Genomic DNA, 24,912 nt, shown 5'->3' on the forward strand with positions numbered 1-24,912 from the left:
TTGAAACATCTTTCAATCGAAATTATTTATCAAATTAATCAATTCTAAATTTGTTTGTAAATCTGTACTAAATAAATCCTATTTTTGATGGATAATCTAAATGTTCATCTATAATTTTTTTTTTTAAAAAAGAGAGAAGGAAGAATCTAATACGTTATTTCTCCTTTTGGCGGTTCTATTCTCCACCATTCCAAACAAAAACACTTTCTTTTCTCTTTTTTATTTATGGATGAACATCAGTGTGCAATTTTCTTTTTAAAAGAGTTCGTTCGTAATATTCTCCCGTTTATCGACGTTCTGGTGAACATTACCTCTAATTTTATAACAATTAAAAAAATTACCTTTAATCCCCTAATATAATACTGATTGTTAAGATTCGGGAAAAAGAGAAAAAAAATAATAATAATAAGATTCGGGAAAAATAGAATCCTTTCGTCTTCTATTTTCTTGCTTCAAGTCGATTCTCTGTTCCATCGTCTTCTTCTCTATCGCACAGTAACTGAGCTCACGAACAGGTTTCACGTCTCTACCTTATGTACCTCAATCCTTATTTACATAGTTATGTATAGATGTGTATTTGCACACATATATCTCGTCTCCTCAGCTCTCAGATCTCCACGAGAAATTACTAGTGTTCCTCTGTTTTATCCTGCTTAGTTCGTGTTGTGATGTTTTAAAACATTAGTGGAGATTCCAGTATGCTGTAATAACTCTTGCTTGTTTGAATTTCTGTTTTATTCTCGAAGGTGCATCGGTCTGTGTGATTTTGCTCATATTTGTATGGTTTCCTGTTTAATTGTAATAATTTCTCTATCTCTAATATTTGAATTATAGCTATTTTACTTATGTTCGGTGTTTTAGATTCGATGAATTTGAGTAAACAAACATACTGATGGAGAATTTTTGAATTCTGATTGCGTTACTTTGAGGTGGAACTAAAGAATTATCAATGAATCAATTGTATGTTTATTAATTGTTTCAGCTGATTTAGTTTCTGTTTATATACGTAAATTCTATTCTTCAAAAATTGTTTTTTTTTTTTCCGGCGTGTCAATGATTTGTAGTTGCTGCTATATTAGTATAGTGAAAGATATCGAGAGTCTTCTTTTCAGTCAGTCTCAGTTTATTTCCCTTCATTGATTTGTATTTTAATGTTAGAAATATGCAAAAGGAGAACACTGGCGATGCTGCTACATCAGCACGTACCACTCGTGTTCGGCATCGGAAGCGAAATAGTGATGTATGTTTGCTCTTATTCATATCTCTGCTTCAGAATTTACTTATTGAGTGACACAGATTAAGGCAAGTCAATGATTGATTACTTGAGGTTTCACATTGTTCTTGTCCTCGCTAAGTTGCATTTATGTGATGTAGAGAAGCTATAGTTGCTTTTTTCGTTGTTGCTCCATTTTGTATATACTTTGGTTGAAAAAGTCAACAACTTTGTTTGGTTTTTTAGGTTGTTGCAGGAGCAAAACCAAATGGAAGCCATTTACTTGTCAATAACAGAAGCAAATACAAATCGTTTCTCGTTCGAGCATACTCCACTATTTGGATGATTGGTGGTTTTGCTCTAATAGTGTACCTGGGTCATCTCTACATTACAGCCATGGTGGTTGTCATCCAGATATTCATGGCACGAGAACTTTTCAATTTGCTTAGAAAAACTCATGAAGATAAACAGCTCCCTGGGTTTAGATTACTCAATTGGTAATCCACACTTGCTCACTCCTGCTCAGCCTTTCGAGTTTCTTGATCTTGTGCTTCTGTGTAATGAGCTGGTCTAATGGTTTTGAGTATTTTCTGTGTGTCTTTGATCCCCATTTTATGTAGGCATTTCTTTTTCACGGCAATGCTATTTGTATATGGCCGAATACTTAGCCAACGGTTAGTTAACACGGTGACTCCAGACAAAGTCCTGTATCGACTGGTCACCAACCTCATCAAATACCACATGGCAATCTGTTACTCCTTGTATATTTCCGGTTAGATGTCTCCTGAACTTTTGTGGTTACTCGTTAGTGTGAGGAGCAATGATCTTTGTCGACTGATTTTGCTTACACAGTCTGTCTCTTTTTTTGTTCTTGGAATTGTAGGTTTTGTGTGGTTTATTCTGACGCTGAAAAAGAAGATGTACAAATATCAGTTTAGCCAATATGCATGGACGCATATGATCTTAATTGTGGTGTTCACTCAGTCCTCATTCACCGTGGCCAACATCTTTGAAGGAATCTTCTGGTAAATCACAGAGTCACATATGTCACCTGTTCCTTGGTTTCTCATTGTGTTATTTTTCTAATAATCTTGAGTCTACTTTGTTAATATGCTAATATCTTGTGCAGGTTTCTACTTCCTGCATCACTTATCGTCATCAATGACATATTTGCATACATTTGTGGTTTCTTCTTTGGAAGAACACCGTTGATCAAGTTATCACCAAAGAAAACATGGGAGGGTTTCATTGGAGCTTCAATCACCACAATGATTTCTGCATTCCTGGTAATCTAATAACTACATGTTTATGTGAGCTGCTAATGGTTATATTAATCTTTCTTTTTCTTTTTGCAGCTTGCAAATGTAATGGGTCGTTTTCTATGGCTGACATGTCCCAGAGAGGTACGTGGAAGTTGCAATCATGTCCTGCCTTCTTTTCTTACAAGAAGTGTAGTAAGAACTAATGACCATTTATGTTATTGGCCTGCAATGAGTACAGGATCTATCGACGGGATGGCTTCACTGTGATCCTGGTCCATTGTTCAAGCAAGAGACACATGCTATACCAGGATGGATTTCTGATTGGGTAAGCCTAGAATTGCACAATACTAAACAAATTACACGAGCAACTTTCATTGCTTCTATGAACGAAAAGTTGTTTTAATATGCAGTTCCCTTGGAAAGAAATATCTATTCTACCTGTTCAGTGGCATGCTCTATGTCTTGGCTTGTTCGCATCTATAATAGCGCCTTTTGGTGGCTTCTTTGCCAGTGGTTTCAAAAGAGCTTTCAAAGTCAAGGTAGGTTTCAGATTATATTTAGTCATAAAAAACTGCAATAATCTATGCAACATTGATTCACTGTTGCATTTCTCCAACATTTCAGGACTTTGGTGATAGTATTCCCGGGCATGGCGGAATCACAGACAGAATGGATTGTCAGGTAGATATTCGCGCATTGACTTCAAAAACATTATTATGTGCCATCTTTAAAATCTTTTATAACAACATCTTTGTAACTGATATGATATCTCTTTCCGGTTTATAGATGGTAATGGCTGTTTTTGCGTATATATATCATCAATCGTTTGTCGTACCCCAAAGTCTCTCTGTGGATAAGCTCTTAGACCAGGTAGGAAGTTTACTGTAAAAGAACCAACACAACGTTGTAAGATGTCTTATTTGGCTTTTGACTGTTTTTGCTTAACTACAGATAATCACAAGCCTAACATTGGAAGAACAACAAGCTCTATTCATGAAGCTTGGCCAAATGTTGCAGGAAAAGGTTATTGGGTCATAGAATATCACGACCCTTCATTGTATCTACCATATTATACTCTGGCGTGTGTGTTACGAAAAAGTCAGAAAAATTATTGGATACAAAAGAAAAGAAAGCGATAGATTTCAGCTTGGTTTAGCCGCTGTATGTAAAAATGATACTCCTTGTGAAAGAAGAAAAGAGCTCACTATAACATCATTTTTCACCTAACATTCAATACGTAGTGTTCAGGAGTTAATTCTGTTAAATCAAAATCAAGATTCTAGACCTTGAATCAAAGTGTATGGACCAGACCTAACAACAAAAGCAGACCAAACAAAACCCGAAGGATGGTGTTAAATTGTTCAGGAAAAGAATAAGTTATAGAGTTGAGGAAGAAGAATGTGGTCAAATTAAAATGAGGGAAAAAGAAATAGAAACAGGAGCGTTTTAGCAAGTTAAAAAAAAAAATCAATTCTTCTTAAGATCATAATCCCCAGTGTAACTAATACAAAACAAAAAGAAAAAAAAAATCTAGACTGTTTCTAGAGAGTTTCACTTCCAAAAATAAAATAGAATAAGCAACGTTGAGATTTCTGACAAAACGATGAACAAAAAAACTATATTTATGGGCGTTTACTTCCCCCACTTAACTTCTCATTGTGCTTTTGGCTTCTCGATCTTGACATAAGGAAGTACTCCCAGAAAGTATATTACCTTTGGGTTCCATCCACGTTGCTGAGCTCGACAGAACATCAAGAATGTGTTTGCACAGTAAGAGTTGAAACTCATAAAGACATGCCACAGAGCATGTCCCTGAGGATTCACAGGCCACTGAGATATCGTCTTGCAGAAAACACGGTCACAGAACCAGCAAACACTCCCCACTAGGATCGTAGCGACATACCATTTCGCAATCCTTTTGGCTGCGATATCCTCTGTGTGAATGTAGTACTTGTACATCCGAGGGATGCAGAGAAGGCAGAGAATCACGTAGTGGACCTTGAAACCGATGCCAAACCTGAGGAAAGCATGGACTACGGCAAAGGCAGCACCGTAGAGGAAGAGAAAAGTGGGCATTGTGCTTCTGTAATGCCAATCTGGTGAGTAAAGGATGTACATGTATAGAAGTATCTCCCACACCATCGGGGTCTCATCACTCTGTTGTTGCCTGCTTGGAACAAGACACAGAATTATTACCCAATAAAGGATCAGGAAACTAATAATCTGAAAACTTTTATGCATCAATTTAACAGGTAAATATAAGTCAAGAGACCGAGAAAGGAAGTGTACTTACACGTGTTGCAAAGTGGCATGGTAGAGCATGCTGCCGATGGCAAGTATCATATTAGATATGTGAAGAATGCTAAACCTCTTCTCAAACCGTTGCCTTAACGCATTGACGAGACCAATGAGAGCCAATAGGATTCCAGGGACATTGGATATGGTGTTATAGAACTCTGCGATGTAAGATGAGTAGGCGTAGTTCTCCTCACAACACTCTATAGTAGAAGTCACTGGACCCCAAAAGCTCGATATCCCATCTGCCATTTCTATCCTCTCAGTATGAGTCCACTCCTCGGTGTTAAGCCTATAGGCACTAGAAAAACCACACAAAAAAAAGAGGTCATGAACACAGAACTATCAAAACTCGTCTCAAAAGACCAAACAGAAAGAGCTAAACACTAATATGAATCATCATCTCTAGTGCACCACAGACACCACACACAATAAAAAAAGCTTGTGATTCATTCAATACAAACAATAAAAGTCTCTCTACCATTGACTTTATTAACGACTATCTTCACCAGATTATCTCTCAAGGCTCCAATAAAAACTGAAAAGGACAGCCACAGTAACCAATAAATAGATTCAAGGTAACACTTTGCTTGAAGAAAAATGCAACATACCATAATAAGTATAAACTAATCATTTAACAAACCAACACGCTAATGGTAGCAGTTAAGATTCTAAACTAATATTATGAGAAAAAAGCATACGTACTACAGTATCGAAACACACAAAGGAGTGAGACACTGAAAATTTCGAAAACCCAGCTCACGAATATCTTACAACAACGTACAGATGAATGACCAACAAAAACCCAGAATTCCTACGAGAAATTTGGATAAATCAAACACTGAAATACTGTTAATCCGAATCTAAAACAACGAATCTAGGTCACAAAACAGTAAGCAGTGCCTCATCAGGTCAAAACAAGGAGAATCCAGAAGAAAAATCAGATCCACGACGTCAAAGATATGAAAGCTCATCGATCCCGAAATCGAAATAAGATAATCTACCACGAAACAAAACCGATCCACATGAACAGCAAGCAAACAAAGCAAAACAAACCGTTTTTTTCTCCTCGCGACGCAAAAAAGAGGTAAAAGAGATCTATCTCCCTCCTTCACCGAGCGTCTAAACCCAGCACCAAGCTATTAGCCTCAGCAAAACCCAGCCATGGCAGATCGGAGAAATCAGATGAGAACAAATATTCGGATGACCTTTCTTCTCTCTTTTCTCTCTTCTCTCTCTCTCTCTGGCCGATCGTTTCTTCCTCTTCTTCTCTCTCTTTCTCTTTTCGGGTTTCGGCAATTGAAGGGCCTTATCGTCTTTGTCTCTGCCGGGATTTTGGATTAAGTAAAAAATTAAAATAAAAACCTAAGAGCGGCGCTACACCGTCGACATGCGATGGTAAATTAGTAAATCTGTGTGTGGGGTCCTCATTGCACCTAAATGCTTAATGTGGATTAAAAAAAAGATTAGAAAAGTACTACTTAGAGGCATAAATTTAAGTTCAACGACTCATATGATAAAAAAAAACCTTGATTTCAACGATTTTTACTAATTAAAGACAAATTTAGAGTTTTCACGTATAGGCATTGAACTCTTATAACCAATCATTTAGAATGATTAGATGCTAAAACCTTTTCACTGTTTGAACATTATAAAGATTCATTGAGTCAATTATCTTAACAATAGAGAAGAAGCTTTTTTTCCTGGACAAGTGGCCACAATGCTTTTTTTCCATGTGTTTAACCATTACTGCAAGTTGTAAAAATACTGTTCATTTTTTATAATTAATGATTACTATATTGCTAAAAAGGTTAAAATGTACAGAGGATTGTTTGACTAATTTTGGTCTGATAACAAATTCTGATAGCACTCGAGAGAATCACCGACACAAATACAGTGAGCGCCAATGCGTTTACAGTTGTAATATTCTGGAGTTTGTACAAAATGGCTAAGAATAAATCTATAGATCAAGTTCTTGGTTAGTTTGAGACTGTTAGCTAGTTTACACAAAGAGTTTATAATATATCGTTGATTATAACAGAAACGGGTCTGGACTATTAATCCAAGGTTTCAAACACATGCCAATATACAAAAGGTTATGGTCCATCATATGAACTGTGATGATTGTTATTAATGTTCATTACTAGGTACTTAATGTCTATTTGCATCTTGGCAAGAAGAAAAGCTTTAAGCTGTAAGCTCTTATGTTTTTCGTTTTTATATTGTCTCCTTGTTTTGCTTAGAAAATTACTTAACTCACAACCCTCAAAATGTTTTCTGATCTTAAGATGGCCATGTATCTAGTTACATAGACATTTGTTTAGATTAAGATGCTTATTTAGTCTCATTCTTGGACATGAAAATGGTTACTCTTCACGTACGTACACCATTTGCCTCAAAAGCTCTGACTTTGAGCATTCTCATCTTCTTGGGTGAATCTTTTAGTCATTGCAAGTGTTCTGTTTCTAATGCAGCAAGGAATGATCCAAATGATTGGATTTGGATTCGATGCATCAAATGTAAAAGCAATACGTTTTGAGAAAACTCTGCGGTAGGGAAGACGACATTATTCAAAACTTCGCTCTTATGCTTTTGTTTCCAGCTGGTAATTACTGAAAATCACCGATTGGCTATTTGGATTTTTGATGAGATTGCGAATCTAAGTCAAGCGAATTGCATAATCGTATATTGCAACAGATTAAACTCAAAAGAGTTAATTAATAACATTTAGAAGAGCTCTATCTAATCATAGGACATAATTACGTACGACATAGGTTAAGATAATTAGTACTAAGACCTAATATGGGATTAGGATTTGACGAAGTTGCTTAAAGCCATTTCCTTTCCTCCTACGCCTGCACCTGAAAAATCAAACTCCAGAACTCTTGAAATAGTCAGATTTCTCTTAAATCATAAACGTTAACCTAAGATGTTGACTCAAGTTCCACTTGCTACGACTTCCAATTATGTTAACTTGAGGAAACACTCATGACCATTTATATTCATTACACTTACCTTGATTTAGGTTTGGGCTTCTTCTGCTTTGCTCATAGCTTCAGCTTGAATCCCTTGGACAGAAAACCATCCCTGGGATTGTAACATAAGATGTTTAAGCATGTTGATACACATTTTACCATTTGCAACCCTCAAATATAACCGAATGAAGACACCTAAGGACTCAGATTTGCCTTACTGTCTTAACCATAATCTAAAATGAGGTAGAGATGAGCATACAACCTTTTGTTACTCTTCTGCATCATTTTGTTTTCTCGAGCTCTGCGAGGATCTCCTTTACATCCCAAAACAAGGCTACTCACAACTAGTTCTGCGGAACACGAACCTTCACAGTCCTTTATCCCAAGCGTCTCAAAACTCTTACTCGCCAAATCATACCACACGAGCTTCCCAACGTTGATCTGCAGCAAAACCTTGCTCTTGTCCTTGGAATAGAGCAAAGGTCTCATAAAATCCAACGATCCAACACTCTCTGGTTTCTTCACCTTAAACAGCTTAGTCCAAGATCCTTCATCTTGATGTTCCCTCTTAATCCAAACATCAACATGGGTAAACTCGTGGTAACTCATCGCACAAAGGCAGCCATCTAACACACCCAAATCAAAATTATCTTCATAGAAAAGATCCTTTGGGATACCGACGATATCAAACTCCTCAGAGGCAAGATCGAATCTAATAATCGAATTTATGGCAATAACTCCTTGTCTTCGAGGTAAAATCCAGTGAAGGCTGTTGCTAGCTAGAACACCATATCCACGGCGATACAACACATGGTAATAGAAGTAGATGAATTTAAGTTGAACCTCAAAAAGAAGATAGATTCTCTTCCACGAATTACTCTTCAAGCTGAAAACTTTGATCTCAAGAGGGTAACCACAGTCTCCTTTACGCTTACACTGAATGATCCTCACAACTTTGTAATCATCGTTCACCGAATCGTAACCCAACCCATACAACACATACTTCCGAGTGATCAAGCAATCCGGGAAATCGACGGGTTCAATCGGTAACCGGTGGATTTTCCGGGTTGAAGGGTTGAAAAGCGCCATGTCAGTAGGAGAGTTGGTTAAACCGATCAAACCGTTACATGAACCGAAAACGTCAGTAAAACCACCGGCTTGCAAAGGATGCTCAACGTCGGAGACCTTATCCGGTGCGTCGAGGTACACCATACGTAGAAGCCGAGGGTATCGCAGCAAGACCATGAGGTGATCTCCGGTTTCGAGTGTGCGATTGAGATGCGATGCGATGAAATCGGGACTGTCGATCAGAGAGAAGCAAGGGTTCGAGAGGAGTCGAAATCGGACCAACGAACTTGCCGGGAGACGGAGGAATAACTCGTTGACGATATCCATCGGAAGATGCGCCATTTTTTTCCTCGGAAACTTGCTCTCACTCACTCTCACACTCACTCTCAGAGTGGATTAGTAGAGCAGAGGTTTAGGGTTTCACCAGCTGGGGAATCAGATTTTTGTTTCGAATACAATGTTGTTTTTAAATATTTTTCACCAATATCACTCGATTCTCCAATTTTTGGGATGGAACTTTTTGGTTCGTACATGGGCCAAAAAGCCCAATATGTAAAGAATTAGGTAGATTTTGATGTGGCCTATAGTAGTGTGGGACTTTGGATGCATTGTCTAAAAACATCTACATCAGAGAATAAGAAGGGTTTACGGTTTTTGAGACAAAAAATCTTAATATTAAAGAAACAGTATCATCCCGACAAATTTGAAGAAAGATACGGTAAAGGTTCACTGATGTACATGCTCCAAGCATCTAATTTCTGTTTTATATGCACTATTATTAATTCATGGCAAGACATTGTCAAATTTGAATATTTAGAATTCAATTATTGATTCAATGCTAGTAAAAATTAGATAAATTTCTTCATCCACTGATCCACAGTCTCAAATCGGTATAATTTAGTTATTTCACATTGAACAATTTATTCAATGATCACATCGGTCATGAATCGTAGCATTAATTCAACTTTGATCTACTTGTCAATTGAGACAAACTATAATTTTGAATAAATGAAAGTAAAATCTTTAAAAATAAGATAAAAGATGGTGAATTTGATTCAGAGTGATGCTAATTATATATAGGCACCTATAAGACACATAGCTGCTCACGAAGTAAAGAGCAGATTGCCTGGAAAGGAGCCCAAATGTTTAATCTACGAGAAAGGTCTCTTGAAAATGGCATTTATTTTAAATCTGCTATCCTCTTATCTTTTATATCCTTTCTCTCAATTCACAATTTCCAAAAACTCAAAACTCATAAAAACGAATCAAAAGATCAGGAGGAACATTTATAGATGTAAGAAACTCGGTAAGCAGATGAATCGACCGGAGAGATCTGAATCTCTCTCGCGACCACCGGCCAGATAGCTTCTGAATCGATCTAGCTACAGCCAATTTGGCAAATTCAAGATCAAGGGTGTGTTTATTGATCGAACCCTTCTCTCGGTACAATGTAGCCCCAATAAGACAAGCTAAACAATACGCGAAAAACAACGTCAATTGGATTCAGATAATACCTAACTATGCTATAGAATCGAAAGAAAATATGAGGAAGCCCTAATACTAGGCGTCGTGTATAAGAGATGATGATGATAGATTGTTGAAGAGATATTTATATGGAGCGAACATCAGGGGTATAAAAGTCTTTTTGTAGTCAACTCTCTTAGGGCGCTTCTAGGTCACGATTAACCGAGATCCTCTGGGATAAAAAGAGTTTTTCGGTTTAGTTCTGTTGGTCTTTGAAAAATAGACCTGTAGACCTTTAGAAGAATTGATTTCCTTTTTTTTTAGTCGGTTCGGTTAGTTTAACATATGTATTTCGGGTTCCATTTAAAAAGGAATTCTAGTTAATTCAGTCTGGTTTTACGAAATTAAGACTTGATTCGGATTCGGTATATATAAATAGTAATACCGTTCAGGCTATAATTAAATTCGGTTCGGATTTAAACCGATGAATTTTGGCTCGGTTTGGTTTTTGTACACCCCTTAAGTACGCGTATTTTAAAATCTAAACACATTAGCGTAATACACGTTACACGTATATAATAAAACCTCTAGCCGAGGGAGAGTCTTTCCTCTTGCAAAAAAAAACCAATAAGATCGGCTTCGCAAAACTTGAGATCTGAGAGAGAGAGAGCGTTTCGTTTTCTTTGTTCTCACGGAGGAAGGAGACGAAACAAAAGTCTAAAGTCAATTTACACACATAAGAAAATCCATTAACCTGGAAAAATATATATTTAATAATCCGATTTGGGATTTGATCAGTGGTAAATCAGCGACAGCGAGTCGTCATGGAAGGAGTTGGAGCTCGGTTAGGTCGGTCCTCGACTCGGTACGGACCGGCAACGGTATTCACCGGTCCGGTGAGGAAGTGGAAGAAGAAGTGGGTTCATATCTCTCCCTCCACCAAGAAAGACAATAGCTCCTCCGCTTCCGCCGCAACCACCTCCGTCGTTAACGGTGGCTCGGCCTCCGACGGCAGTAGTAATGGATCGCATTTGTTGCTGTATAAGTGGGCTCCATTGTCTCAGGGCAGTAACGGTAACGGAAACGGGATGATGATGGTAAGAGTGAGAGTATTCTCCGAGCGAAGAACCTGTGGCGACGGCGGCGACGTTAGAAGATCCTCCGCGGCGTAGATTCAAATACGTTCCGGTTAGTTTGTGATCTATGATTTTCTTGATTTTCGGTTCAATGTATTGTGTTATGCCTTGTTGCATTGAATTGAGCTTATGAGTGGCTCGATTGCTTAGGTGATTGCAACAGTGTTAGGGATTTAATCGTCGTATTAACTATTGAAAAGGGACAATTATGAGCACTTAGTACTAATTGCACTAGCTTACGTCTCTGTTTTTGCCAATCTGAATTCTTTGGATAAACTGATGATTGGGGTTTTTGGTAGCAGCGATTCGGGAGAGATTAGTAGAGAGAGACCTGGAATGTTTTTGCAGTATGCTTGATTTGTCTTGGATTAGAAAAAATGTGGAATTTCAGTATATAGTATTCATACATCCAACATTATTCTTGATTGTTTAAGAGTGTTCTTGTGATTCATTTGAAGTGAAAGTGTGGCTAAATGGTGCAGATTGCAGTACTTGAGGAACAGAAGAAGGAAGAAATTACAGAAATCGAGGAAGATGATAAGGTTGAAGAGGATGAGAAGGCTGAGGAGGATGACAAGGTTGAGGAGGACGGCGTCAAGGTTGATGAGGACACAAGTGAAGCAGAACCGAGCGAGAAGAAAACGGAAGCTGAGGAAAAACCTGATATAAACGATGTTCCAATGGAAGATAATCAGGTAAAATCTGTAATGCTTGTCTGATATTCCTTGTTACTGTATTAAATCTTTTTTTCTCCTCTCTCTCTCTGCGAATTTGAATACACCTGGAAGTCCATTTGAAGATGTGCATTTTGATCTTTTGGCTATTTGAAGAAGTATTGAACCTCTCATGTGTTTCTTAGGAGGAGGTGGAAACAGTAGTGCGACAAGATCTGAACGAAAGCACTCTTGATTTAGGACTTAACTTGAATGCAAAAGATGCGGATTCTGAAGACAATCCTAAAGAGGACGAGCCACTAGAAGAGTGATAAACTTGAGGCCATTGCTTCCCCTGCAACTTGAGTTTTGTTCCTCTTCCTCAACTCTCAAGTCATAAGGAACTAAGACAATACGGAAAGAAGAAAGCTTTTGTTAGAGATGGACGCAGATCCTTGATCTAGTCTGTACGTCCATGGCTTGTTCCTTTTCTTCTTGATGACCAGACTCATTTTATTCGGAACTAAAACATTCAATTCATAGAGAATTCTTGCTTTTTCTTGTCTGAATTTTAATTTGATTAAACCATTCAGGAGACTGATTTCTCTGTTGAGTAACTTATGATGTACTTTGAAAGCATATGAATAGAGCTTTTGACTTCCTTGATCCTTTGAGATATAGCAAACCTATTGAAGATCTGGGATCTTAAAGAAAAACAAATATCTTGAGCGAGATATGCAAACACAGTAAGATGATTCCGTCTTCATCATCATAATCATCTCCAAATTGATTATCGTCCATAGCTGGTTCCTTCTAATGCTGATGACCAAGTCCAAACTCACTGATAAGGAAGTTACTATTCAATTAGTAGAAAATTCTTGTTCTTTTATTTTTTGACTGAATTGTAAGTTGATTCAACATTCAGAACATTTTATTCTTCTTTGGAGAATTTATGACATACGTTGAAAAGCATATTAATGGAGCTTCTGGATCTCCTTTATCAATTGAGCAAATAACAAAACATTAATACTTTTCGTAATCCGACCCAGAAGATCTTGGGAATTCGAAGAAATATCAAAATATCTTTGGTACTAGATTCCAAACACAAGCAAGACGATATCCAGTTTTCCTTTGATGCCTCATCTTCTTCGTCGTAATCATTCTTTCGCAACAACAGGCTCGGCTTCAGATGCAAAATCGTTTCTGGAGACCAAAAACAATCATATGAATTTTTTTCAAGAAAGCATCATATAAACAACCAAACTTTTTGATGACAAAAAAGAAAAAAACAACCAAATTTTTTTTAATCATAATAAGTATTGAACTTAGATGACTAAGATGTATGTTAGGATTTGCTCGTTCTGCTTCCAGTAGCCTAAACTAAAGAGCATTTTCCTGCACAATCAATCTCATGTAATTTGATTAAGAAGAAAATTGGGATCTTACTTTATTTTACGAACAAGCTGGTATATGCCTGTACCCGCCATAGCAACATTAACGCTAAAGAGGTTCCAGTTTTTCTGTAAAACAAAAGTCGTAATAAAGAATCGTTACAAAAAGCAAGGGAGAAGATTGTGGGAAGAAGATCAGACACAGAAGAGCAAGAAAAAGACTTGTCCGAGTGTAAGGCAAAAACTCACCGGAGTGATAACCATGCTGTAGCGAGACCAGATAACTCCGGTGCATGTAACCGCTAAGAGATATCAGAGAAAGAAAAAAAACTGTTAAGAGCATTGAGGTATATGACAAAGACAAACAAAAGCAACCAAAGAAAGTATGAGACAAAAGGTAAAAGGTAACATCGATCTCGCGTCTGTGTACATGAAGGAACGATCAAGGACAATACCTATCTGTTGAGGGTAGGAAATTTTCTCTGGAGGTTTTGCAAAGTCTGCAATGTTAGCAATGCTTATACCCCACTTGAACGTTGGCGCCCAGAAATGAACTGAGAAAGAGGACATATACGAGACTTGTGATCCATTTACCATAATGATCTAACCAATTTACACCAAAAAAAATGTGATCATATGACTAAAATGGGGGGCACTTGTTTGATTTCAGTACGGATTTGATTTGAAAAACAAACCTATTCTGTTCTGAGAATTGGGTAAACAGAGACTTCAAATCAAACTCGAGGATTATCAATTTAGATCACACATGGAAAAAAAACCCAATTACAATGCAAAGAGTGATTCTTTATCTTTGGTATCATCAAAGTTCTAATATTTACCTTAGATCTTAGTACTAACATATCAATCCAACCCTCGAATTTAAAGTTATTATTTCCAAAGCTTATCGAAAAGTCAAACTCAACCCCAAAAAAAAAAAGTTTTTTTTAAGTAAAACAAATCAGGATTCAACACATAATAGCAAAAAGGAACGAAATCCAATACGTGTAGATTGCTCAATTATACAAATTCGATCATCAAAAGGAAAAGAGTGTAATCGTAATCGATGAACAAAGCTATCATCTTCGAAAGAGGTGGAATGTATGCCGGATTGACTCACTGGTTTTAGGTCCGGCAGGGTGATTCCAGAGAGCTTGAAGCTTGGAAGTAGCCATCGATAATATTCTCTCTTCCCAAAGATTGCTCAAATTCCCACCAACCAACCAATCGTCGCTTTCTGTCTCTCTCGAGATTCTCCTTTCTTCTCTCTCCGGCTAAAACTACTACTAAAGGGCTGCAGGATAATACGACGCCGTTTAACACACCAAGCGTGTAGTCGAGGGTATTCTAGTCATTTCAGCTTTTCCCCGTCATCTCTCAGTGGAACTGTGTCGTGATAAACGGTTTCGGTTTTGTTTGGCTATTGAGTAGGTTACTTGGTTGCTGAATTCATGCATTTCATTGTTGTATGGATTTGAAGATGAATATATACTGTACACAGACAAACTTTGTAATTTATACATTTTGTCTTGCGTGCACATGAAGAACCGGAAACAGCAAAAAAAATAAAAATAAAACTTATAAGAATTTGAGTCATTTTAACATCTATCACCTAAAAGTCTTAAAAATTTACAAAATTAAAAAAAAAAAAGAAGGCAAACTTTGAGAGATGACGAGCAAACTCTAAGAGAACCAAACACCGCAATGTGGATGCATAAGATGAGAATTTTTGTTGTTTTCCTCGGGTGTTGGCGTGTTGCAGTGTGGAAGCTCGGAACAACTCTACACTCTCAGGCAAATATTTTCAAACTTTCTTGTAACTCCACAGACAACAGTGATTCATATTTCTCAAGGATTCTATTTAAAACACTTTTGTCGATATCCGTCTTTGTACAACAAGATACTTCCATTGTCAAAAAGACACATTGATCTATATCACGACTACAATGGTAAACCCAAGTTTGATGCATTCACACAATGGCTTTTACTTTACACATACTTTCTATTAATTTTCAGGTAAGTAGACTTGGAGAAGAGCATGCAACACAACCCACGTTTAACTAAAGATAAAAGAAACATTTAACAACATCATAATGCCAAGTAACTTTCTTTTCGCTTTTGATGTGTAAACTAAGCAACAACCATTTGTCCACTTTTTGCTGCGACCACTAACCAAAAGTAATAAAACATGAAATCCGGTCATTGAGACTAGGATGAGAGAGGATAACGAATTTGAGGAGAAAGAGAAAATGAGTGACAAAAAAAAGAAGACAAAAACAGAACAACGTGGTAAAATCTAGAGCAAAAAAACTAGATGTATTATAAAAAGTTGAAGTCCAAACAACGTTAAGAGCTAGGAACATTATGATAAGAGTTGAAATCCAAAATATAAAGACTCTCAAATTAAGTTAATATACAAAAGCATTGAACACGCTTACATAAACTTCATATTCTCCACATAGTCTACAAAGGTGTCAACAAGTACATGATGATCATGCGCAGAGTCTTCAAATCCCTGAATACTGACTCTTGTTACAGTTTTCCTCTCCAAATTGTAGAAGTAAACGTAATTTTTCTTGTAATAGGACCACACAATATCACCTGTACTAGTCATTCCAACAAAGCTGATCCAATACCTGTTGTCTAAAGGAGGCAATACGTAGACATGCTTGGACCATTTATGATTTCCAACATCTTCTAAAACCCACAACACGAAGTGGTCTTCACTTAGAAATCTTGGTTTCCGATCATGTATGCCTAATTTACCTTTGTAGTTGAACAAAGTCAAAGACCATTTAACATAAGAAGAACCCCAATATCCCAAGTCTTCATTTGTGTTTATAAAACCGAACTTTTCAGACCTAATGTCGAAGCTAACTATCACGGAAGATCGTCCCAACCTAGCTCCGAAATACAAAACACCATTTATGCATACTTCATTACACATTCTCTTATTCCCAATAAAACGGAATCTTTGTTCGATCCTTTTCCATAAACGTTTTCCAGTCTCCAATGTCAAAACCTGATGAGTATTGAGTCTTTCATCACATGACGAGGTCATAGTCATACACAACACTTTGAACTGTTTGCCGATCGGATCATAACCAAGATACATTATTGTAATCTTCGTGGGGTTACTGATCTTAGCTTTCTCTTTGGGTAAGTTTTTCTCTTTTAAAAGCACTTTTGGTAAGGTTAGGAACTGTCCCGTGGCAGGGTTACAAATCACCCTCACCTTTCTGTTCCATTTCTGAAGAAAGACCAATCCACAGACCTGTTGAGTCCTGTAACTAGATGGAACGTATTCGGGAAATGACTTATAATAACGGGTGGCTACAAGACCAGAGTTTTTTTGACAAGAGTTCTCATCTGGATTTTGTGGCTGAGGTGAAGAGTAGAAGAATATCTTGGCATTTGCTTCTAAGGAGGCGAATAAGAGGCGTGGACGAGTTGTAGACTTTGTCAGAAACAAGTCAGTGAAATCAGGACGACGAAGTATGGATGCCCAGAATTTCGATACGCAACGAAACCTAGCTACAGACTTTCCCGAAACTCGAGAGAATATATCGATGAGTAGATCAACCGGAATTGGGTCTGAGTATCCTCTTGCCGATTTCGAAGAGCGTAACTTCATGGCCGATTTTACAAACCCTAGAATCGCTTCTTCAGAGCTCTAAAACGAACGAAACCCTAGACTTCGGGGTCTTGTTTTTCCTGGATGTCCACTGACTTTATATGCAAGAATCCTAAATGGGCTCGATTAGGCCCATGATATAATACTAGGTGTGTGACTTTATATATGCAACGATCCTAAAAGGGAACTATTAGAGTCATCACCCACTTGAAATCGTTGGCTTCTTTCTTACCATCCTTGCTTACAATACATTAGAAGATCATTTTTCGCCCCTGTTCTCGTCCCCGTATCTGTTATCAAAGTAACTGTGTTATTTTTGTTTTGTTAATTAATATGGTTTTAGGTTGTGTAATGATTTTAGATCCTTCAAGCATGTTCCTAAAAACAAAACTCCCAGTCCCAGTTAATTAGAACCATCAAACATAATAAACAATCATTTTCTTAGGCCAAATTCAATAAAATATGAACCAAATTTAGAGCAAACTCTCCATAACATTGCTCCAAATTTACGGCATAAGAGCATCTCGAACGGAGTATGAGTTGGGTATCACAAGTGAGGCCTTTATTTTTTTTTTTTTTAAATTAAAAAATAAGCTGAATTTTGATGAACCCGTATAACTGTGTTCATCTTGTTGAACCTGTATGACCTGAATATCATCAGACAGCTAACGGCATATTATTGATCGATGTGGGAAGATAATTTTTTTAACGTTTTTCTTTTGGTATGACTGTACTCATCCTGTAGACGTTTTTAATGGAAAGAAAGTCTGTAAAATATGAATCTCAATGTATTAATCAAAGATTTTTAGTCTGGAAGTTTTCCAGTTAAAGGAAAAAAACAAATATACAATATCGAACTTAAACAATTTTATAAAATTTGTTATGCCCGCACGCAGGGCCGGCCCAAAGTGATTTGACGCCTAAAGCATCGGATAAAAATGATGCCCTTAATCGAAATTTTTTTTTGTGGCATATTCTCTAATAATCCAAAACATACCAAAACGTTTTTGAAATAAGAGGATAAAAAACTTTTGTTTGCTTAAAATCAATTTTTTCTGCTTAAAATCAATTTTTTAAGCTTAAGATCGATTTTTTAAGCCCAAATTATTTTTTAAGCTTAAGATCAATTTTTTTTAAGCTTAGAAACGATTTTTTGAAGCCCAGAAACGATTTTTTGAAGCCCATAAACGATTTTTTGAAGCTAAAATCGATTTTTGAAGTCCAAAATCGATTTTTTGAAGCCAAAATCGATTTTTTGAAACCAAAAATCGATTTTTTGAAGCCTAAAATCAATTTTTATAAGCTAGAATCGATTTTTTATAAAATATTTGATAGGGATAATGACTCTTATTTATAAAATATTTGGTCTTGTGGGATAAAATATTTACACATACTTATAAAATAAATTTTGAGTTTTTTTGCTGTCCCAAAAATTAGAGTTTTATAGGCTGCCCTGAAGTCAATGTTTCATGTGTCTCAGCTATGGGCCCTGCCCACACGTAATGTGAGACACCACTTGTGTAGTTTTTCAATTATGAGTTTTTTTGTCTTTTATCATTTTACATATATAGATGCATGTTTGTACATTTGTCTAGGTCTTTTGAAATGCAAACAAAAAACATTAAGGGGGTGTTATTCAATCTGTATGTTGTAATCAACTCCACTAGATTAGAGTAGATCAAATTTTAGGGGGTGTTATTCAATCAGATTTTAATACAATTTAAATCCAACCATAATCCATTGTTATTCAACTAATGATTCTAAATGATGTTTTAAAATCCAATGTTATTAGATCTCTTCATTGTAAATCATGTTTAGGAGATTTTAAAGTTTAGTGTTATTCAATGAAGATTTCAAATCTTTCATAAAAAATCCAGTGTTATTCAAAACAAAATGATTTTTAAAATCTTTGTATATTAAGTCATTTCAAATTAGTTCCAATAGAGTTTTATGAGTAAATTATTAGAATCAAAATCTAATGTGTATTGCAGAGATTTTAGAATAAAAACAAATGAATCCATAAAACTGATATCAAATTCTAAATCTAAAAAATTATAAAACTTTGAAAATTCATTTTAAACTCATTATTGAATAACACCCCCTTAAATTTTTTTAATTCATTTAGAATATAATGTATATGAGTTGTTTAAAATTTTATATTATTTAGCCGTGTATTTAAAAAGTCACATGCTATCATTTAAAATCTAATAGAATAGAATTCTCAATAATTTTGGGGTTTAAAAAGATCAAAGAAAAAAAAAACAACCTAAAACCACATATGTAAGAAAAAAAATCAAAAGAAAAAAGTAACATAATAAGAAAAAATTGCAATCTAAGAAAAAAACTCACATTCACTCCATATTGATTTGAATCCAACATAATAAACATTTTCTTCACAAATTACAAATTATGATTGCTAATCTAGAAAGATATTATCTTTTCTTGATGACTTGAGAGAGAGAAATGAGAGAGATATGTGTTAGGGAAAAGAGAGAAATAAAAAAATAGAACAAGGAAAAAAAAAGACGTGTGAGGAATGAAAAGACAAAATGGAGGAAAAAAAAATGGAGGGATGAAAGAGTGATGTATTGATTGATTAATACATGGAAGGAAGAAAAAAAAACGAAGGTTAATAATTATTTGTGTTGAATTTTATAATTATCAAAATCTAAGGATAAATGGTTAGATTTTGATTGCTACATTTAACACATAAAAATAGGTTCAAATTCAGTTAAAATCATTCACCTAAAATCAGTTGTAAAAATCTGTTAAATATGAATAATATAAGATTTAATTGACTTATTCAACTCTTTAATTGAATAACAATGGATTTCAAACTCTATTAATAAAGAGATTGTAAATACATGAACCAATAATATTGGATTTTTATAGAGAAATTAAAATCAATTATTGAATAACAATTGTGGATGGATTTAGATTCTATTAAAAACTATGATTGAATAACACCCCCTAAGAAATTGAAGAATTTTTAACAAAAAAACTATTAAGAAAGAAATAATGAAAGACAAAAAACTGATAAATTTACTTTTAAAAACTGATAAATTTATTTTAAAAACTGATAAATTTATTTTAAAACCATTTAAAAATATTTCACAAATAAATCGAATATCTAAAAAAAAAAATCTAAAAAATGAATATTTTATTCTGATGAACCCAAACAAGAATTTAAGGTTGGAGGTGAAAATTTAGTTGGGATTCATCACTATTTTTTTAAAAAAATATATGTATTAAAAAACCCTATGAACCTCAATAAGAATATTGGGGTTGGAGATGCTCTAACATGTAAAAAATCTTTGTAAGACCATCTCCAATTCTACTCCAAATTTCACTGCAAAATAGAATTTGCAACAAGATTCTCTCTAACCCTATTCTAATTCTCACTCAAAATGGAATAAAAAATAGAGTTATTCCAAAATATGGAGCAAAAAATATAATTTCTCTAATTTTTTTGTCATAACTCAATTTTGGAGAAAAAAATGGAGTTTTCATTTTAGAATTACTCCAAAATAGAAAAAAAATATGCAGTTATAGATTGGAGATGTTCTAATAGAAATTGCTTCATAAATGAAGGAACAGAACATAGCCAAAAACTAAGAAAATTTTGGTATATTTTGGCATTGAGGGTATTTTAGTCATTTAGTCATCTTCTCCTTGCATTTTTTTTGTTAACCATTTTTTTCTCAAAAGTCTGTGAAGAACTCGGGAGAAAACTTTGACAGATCTCCAGATATAATGGTGAAGGCATGCGAACAAGTACACTGAAGAAACCAATCGTTCTTCTCACGATCGCACTATTGACCACTGTCTTCTTCCTCCTCGTAACCTTCTCCCAAAACAAACATTACTCATCATCTCCCTCTGCTATCTCTTCTTCGCGGAACTCAGACCCCATGGCTCGAACCTTCATCTTGTGGCTTCACGGGCTTGGAGATTCCGGACCAGCGAACGAACCCATCAAGACGATTTTCAAGTCCCCGGAGTTTAGGAACACTAAGTGGCTCTTCCCTTCTGCTCCATCAAATCCAGTCTCCTGCAATTGTACGATTTGACCTTTAGTTTCTGATTTTGGGGATCATGGTTGGTGCTATCAAATTTCGTTTTTCTCCAGGTTTCGATCACGGTTTATGATCTTATCGGGATTGCATAGTGGGAATCTGATTACGAATTTGGAATGTAGCATGATTTGCCTCTGATGGGTAGTTCACGATTGCCACTTATGTAAAACTTTGAGCTATATGCCAAAGAGATTGCTAGATGCAGTACACAAAATTGAAGTAAAGATAATACACACAAGAGTCTAAAAAAGATCCTGAAGAAACTCTTAGCTCCTTGGTAATGATTATGTCTTTTCCTTTCGTGCAGATGGTATGGTGATGCCTTCTTGGTTTGACATCCGTGAGCTTCCTCTTACCGCGGTAACACGTCTCTGTCTATCTAACATTTCTCATGATATTGACTTGGCAATACTTTCTAAATTGGTAGCTCTACAGGCTACAGCCCTTTGTAGCTTGGTTTATAGTTGGCCAATAATCACTTTCTTAGTAGAACAGATCGTTCTTGCATTGTTAGGATTGCTTTGAAAGATAGTTTTGGTGTCATCAAGTATGTAACTTTTATTTGTTAGGCCTCTCCGAATGATTAAAGGTGCGGTCTTAAAGAAGTTATAGAACAGATTACAGACCGTTCTTGCATTGGTAGGATTGTATTCAAAGATATTTTGTGTCACCAAGTATGTAACTTTTTTGTGTTAGGGCTCTCCGAATGATGAAAGCAGCGTGCTTAGAGCAGTTAAGGACGTTCATGCCATTATAGATAAGGAGATTGCAGGAGGGATAAATCCTGAAAATGTGTATATCTGTGGATTCAGCCAAGGAGGTGATCACTCTTTGCCTCCCTTTAGCCGTGGATTTTCCTTTCCATTTTTGTTTAAGTTGATCTGAAAATTTACAATGTGTTGATTTACCTTTCAGTTTTTGTTTAAAATGAGCTGAAAATCTACAGTGTGTTTCTTGCATTGCGTTTCTTGCAGGGGCATTAACCTTGGCCAGTGTTCTTCTTTACCCAAAAGCTCTTGGAGGAGGTGCAGTCTTTAGCGGATGGGTTCCATTCAATTCTTCAACCATTAATCAGTTTACCGAAGATGCTAAAAAGGTTTCACCTGTGTTTTTTTGGTTTCTTGTATATATGTTCGATTTATCCGTCAATGTTTCTTGGGTTTCTGAGTCTCCAGAATTTGCATATGCAGACACCAATCTTGTGGTCTCATGGCATTGATGACAAGACTGTACTATTTGAAGCTGGTCAAGCAGCTCTTCCTTTTCTTCAAGAAGCTGGTGTGGCTTGTGAATTCAAGGTACAATAACAGTAATAATCATATCAAATCAAACGATCATGTTCTGATCGTATAAACCAATTATTGCGAGTGTAAAATCTGAAGAGAATCGATTTATCTGCAGGCTTATCCGGATCTCGGGCACTCGATCAGTAATAAGGAGCTTCAATACTTAGAGTCATGGATCAAACAACGGATGCAGAGTTCTTCATCTTCTTCTTCTTTTCCTTAAATGCTTTAATAACCAACATTGCGCTCATTGTAACATTTTTTTCCTATCAACATCAAAAGAACAACACGGATAACTTCAGATCATTCATCGCCTGGTTGTGAAAACCGGTCTCGGTTAAAACGGTCTAGTTTGCTTATAGAATGTTTAAAATACAATACAGTACATACATTTTGTGATTTGTATGATTTTGAATAACATCATGCCAACACTGGAATACTCTCTATCCCCTATATGTTTATTTATTCATTCAGCACATCAGGAACTAATACAAGTGACTATAGAACTCGTATTTATCTGTGTTAAGTTTTTTTCTTCTCTAAACAGTAGATTGGTTATTTAAAATCTGTAATAAACCAGAGAAAAAAACAAAAATCTTTCTTTTTGTCGTCAAACAAAAGATACAAATCTTTTAGTAATTGCTTACGTTCATTCAAATTAATAATTGATATACCATCTATGATCTATGTCGGGCAAATGGCCATCAAGTAGTAGTCTTAAATTTTTTGTGAAAATGATGTTCCGTAAGTGGAAAAATATTAAACGTAAAAAGGAAGATAATAGTTCAGATCATAGTTTTTAACAGGGAAAAGGGAAAAAGGGAAAAAAGTTTAAAAAACCCTCAATTATTTAATATTTGTCAATTTCTTTTTGCGTTGCCAGAAATCTACATGAACTAATTTTTTGATCAAAAAACTACCTGAAATATTTTATAGTTCTAGTTTTCACCCCACGATTTCACGGCCGTTAACGGTCAAACAGAATTAGTAAACTCTGTTATTTTCCAAAACAAGAAAATACTAAAAAAAACCTTCAACTATTTAATATTTGTCAAAAAAATACATGAACTTTTAATGTTGCCAAAAACCCACACAAGCTAATTTTTCAGTGTCAAAAAAAAAAAAATCTGAAATATTATACGGTTTTAACTTTTACCTCATTACTTCACATCCATTAATGGTTCTCCCCAGATTCATTCACTGATGGTTATTTATTTGATATTGGTTTGTTTCTCATCGTATACAATATTTATTTCGAAAGACGATTTGAATATAAGTTCCTAACTAATCGACTCTTTCGAAGAATGATTTCAATGGCTCATAATAGATTAATAAATATAAATTAGTAGGTAATCAACGGAGATAAAATGTGATAGATATTTTTAATCATCTACGAAGATCATCTTAGTGGAGATTAAATCAGCCCAAAAATAAAATGAAGCACTCATCTACAGAATCTTTAGTCATAAATATATCCTAATTTCAAAAAAAAATATCGTAATTTATTTCGAATTCTATTGGTGATAACTTTGTTTTTAGTTGTTGTAAACTCTTTGATATTTTGGTTTTTAGTGTCATTTAACTCAAAAAACAAAAACAAAAATTAGCTAATGTGGGTTTTTCGCAACAATAAAAGTTCAAGTATTTTTTTGGCAAAGATTAAATAGTTGAGGGATTTTTCAGCTTTTTTTTTGTTTTAGAAAATAACGGAGTTTACTAATTCCGTTTGACCGTTAACGGCCGTGAAATCGTGGGGTGAAAACTAGAACTATAAAGGATTTTGGGTAGTTTTTTGATCCAAAAAATTAGTTTATAAAAGTTTCTGGCAACGCAAAAAATTCAGGTAGGAAACTGACAAATATTAAATAGTTGAGGGTTTTTTAAGTTTTTTTCCCGTTTTTAACAGTAAGAATGTAAAGATCTATTGGAAGAAAAAAAGATCGATTTAATAAAGTTTCATCATATGTCGATATCTTAGTTTTTTTTTATTTTTTCCTCTGTCGATATCTTAGTTTAAAAATGATTTAAATAGTGAGATAATAGTGAACTATTATTTGATCCGACAGAAGACAAGACGAGAATCCAGATGAGTTTGCATGGTCTACTGAGATTTCAGGGATATTTTAGTCTAGACATGGAATTCCCATTTTCGCCCACATATTTATCTCTTTGGATTCAACCAGTTTCACCCACCGACTGCATGTGATTTCCCACAATTACCCCTCGATCAATACAAATCCTGACACTAGCTAGACTGGCACCAAGAAAAGAATCCATGCATAGACATCTTTTTGTTCAACAGTTTTCCAATTGCTCGGATCTAAATACATTGCAAAAAAGAATAGTTAAAATATTGAATAAGGTTTAAGGAAATTGACAGGAAAAGTGAATTTAGGAAACCCCTAAACCTTAAATCAATCATTAAACACAACTAATCATCATTCATAAAAAAAATTATTATC

The 24,912-nt window shown here is 35.4% G+C and overlaps 7 protein-coding genes and 1 non-coding gene across 11 annotated transcripts; 3 read left to right on the forward strand and 5 right to left on the reverse strand.

The window, feature by feature from the left end:
• The first annotated feature begins 399 nt into the window (after window positions 1–399).
• Window positions 400–3,704, forward strand: LOC18028647 (phosphatidate cytidylyltransferase 2). 2 transcript variants are annotated; one of them, XM_006413602.2, is made up of 12 exons: window positions 413–515; window positions 1,159–1,240; window positions 1,460–1,710; window positions 1,834–1,985; window positions 2,097–2,238; window positions 2,343–2,499; window positions 2,569–2,616; window positions 2,714–2,800; window positions 2,886–3,014; window positions 3,100–3,156; window positions 3,262–3,345; window positions 3,427–3,704. In XM_006413602.2, the coding sequence occupies exons 2-12, from the start codon at window positions 1,163–1,165 to the stop codon at window positions 3,511–3,513; spliced, it is 1,272 nt and encodes a 423-aa protein (XP_006413665.1). In that variant the 5' UTR covers window positions 413–515; window positions 1,159–1,162; the 3' UTR covers window positions 3,514–3,704. The 2 variants fall into 2 exon arrangements, with proteins under 2 accessions (XP_024005252.1, XP_006413665.1); XM_024149484.1 differs by lacking the exon at window positions 1,159–1,240 and having other exon boundaries at window positions 400–515.
• A 222-nt stretch (window positions 3,705–3,926) lies between these two features.
• On the reverse strand, window positions 3,927–6,052 carry LOC18028648 (alkaline ceramidase). The gene is made up of 3 exons (XM_006413603.2): window positions 5,827–6,052; window positions 4,769–5,071; window positions 3,927–4,642 (listed from the first exon to the last, which is right to left on the reverse strand). Exons 2-3 carry the CDS (start codon window positions 5,020–5,022, stop codon window positions 4,129–4,131), a joined length of 768 nt encoding a protein of 255 aa, XP_006413666.1. The 5' UTR covers window positions 5,023–5,071; window positions 5,827–6,052; the 3' UTR covers window positions 3,927–4,128.
• Window positions 6,053–7,451: 1,399 nt separating this feature from the next.
• On the reverse strand, window positions 7,452–9,244 carry LOC18028649 (F-box protein At4g22390). Of its 3 annotated transcripts, none has more exons than XM_006413605.2 (3): window positions 8,008–9,244; window positions 7,786–7,857; window positions 7,452–7,644 (listed from the first exon to the last, which is right to left on the reverse strand). In XM_006413605.2, exons 1-2 carry the CDS (start codon window positions 9,153–9,155, stop codon window positions 7,818–7,820), a joined length of 1,188 nt encoding a protein of 395 aa, XP_006413668.1. In that variant the 5' UTR covers window positions 9,156–9,244; the 3' UTR covers window positions 7,452–7,644; window positions 7,786–7,817. The 3 variants fall into 3 exon arrangements, with proteins under 3 accessions (XP_006413668.1, XP_024004312.1, XP_006413667.1); XM_024148544.1 differs by having other exon boundaries at window positions 7,452–7,654; XM_006413604.2 differs by having other exon boundaries at window positions 7,475–7,631.
• An 859-nt stretch (window positions 9,245–10,103) lies between these two features.
• On the reverse strand, window positions 10,104–10,204 carry LOC112082609. The gene has a single exon (XR_002897275.1). It is a non-coding gene; the product is annotated as a small nucleolar RNA snoR109 (small nucleolar RNA).
• A 729-nt stretch (window positions 10,205–10,933) lies between these two features.
• Window positions 10,934–12,718, forward strand: LOC18028650. The gene is given in 5 exon segments (XM_024149514.1): window positions 10,934–11,362; window positions 11,365–11,386; window positions 11,389–11,465; window positions 11,896–12,108; window positions 12,273–12,718. Coding segments are annotated over 5 exon segments (699 nt in total). The 5' UTR covers window positions 10,934–11,101; the 3' UTR covers window positions 12,399–12,718.
• A 223-nt stretch (window positions 12,719–12,941) lies between these two features.
• On the reverse strand, window positions 12,942–14,776 carry LOC18028651 (mitochondrial pyruvate carrier 4). Its single transcript, XM_006413607.2, has 5 exons — window positions 14,575–14,776; window positions 13,913–14,011; window positions 13,707–13,759; window positions 13,513–13,586; window positions 12,942–13,269 (listed from the first exon to the last, which is right to left on the reverse strand). Exons 1-5 carry the CDS (start codon window positions 14,627–14,629, stop codon window positions 13,224–13,226), a joined length of 327 nt encoding a protein of 108 aa, XP_006413670.1. The 5' UTR covers window positions 14,630–14,776; the 3' UTR covers window positions 12,942–13,223.
• A 1,112-nt stretch (window positions 14,777–15,888) lies between these two features.
• On the reverse strand, window positions 15,889–17,088 carry LOC18028652 (putative F-box protein At1g53360). Its single transcript, XM_006413608.1, has one exon. It carries the CDS (start codon window positions 17,086–17,088, stop codon window positions 15,889–15,891), a length of 1,200 nt encoding a protein of 399 aa, XP_006413671.1.
• A 3,685-nt stretch (window positions 17,089–20,773) lies between these two features.
• Window positions 20,774–22,887, forward strand: LOC18028653 (probable carboxylesterase SOBER1-like). The gene is made up of 6 exons (XM_006413609.2): window positions 20,774–21,147; window positions 21,472–21,524; window positions 21,861–21,984; window positions 22,139–22,260; window positions 22,355–22,462; window positions 22,566–22,887. Exons 1-6 carry the CDS (start codon window positions 20,853–20,855, stop codon window positions 22,671–22,673), a joined length of 810 nt encoding a protein of 269 aa, XP_006413672.1. The 5' UTR covers window positions 20,774–20,852; the 3' UTR covers window positions 22,674–22,887.
• Window positions 22,888–24,912: the final 2,025 nt, after the last annotated feature.

The sequence above is a fragment of the Eutrema salsugineum genome, unplaced genomic scaffold, assembly GCF_000478725.1.
Source record: "Eutrema salsugineum unplaced genomic scaffold, Eutsalg1_0 scaffold_1, whole genome shotgun sequence".
In the NCBI taxonomy this organism is placed as follows: Eukaryota; Viridiplantae; Streptophyta; class Magnoliopsida; order Brassicales; family Brassicaceae; genus Eutrema; species Eutrema salsugineum.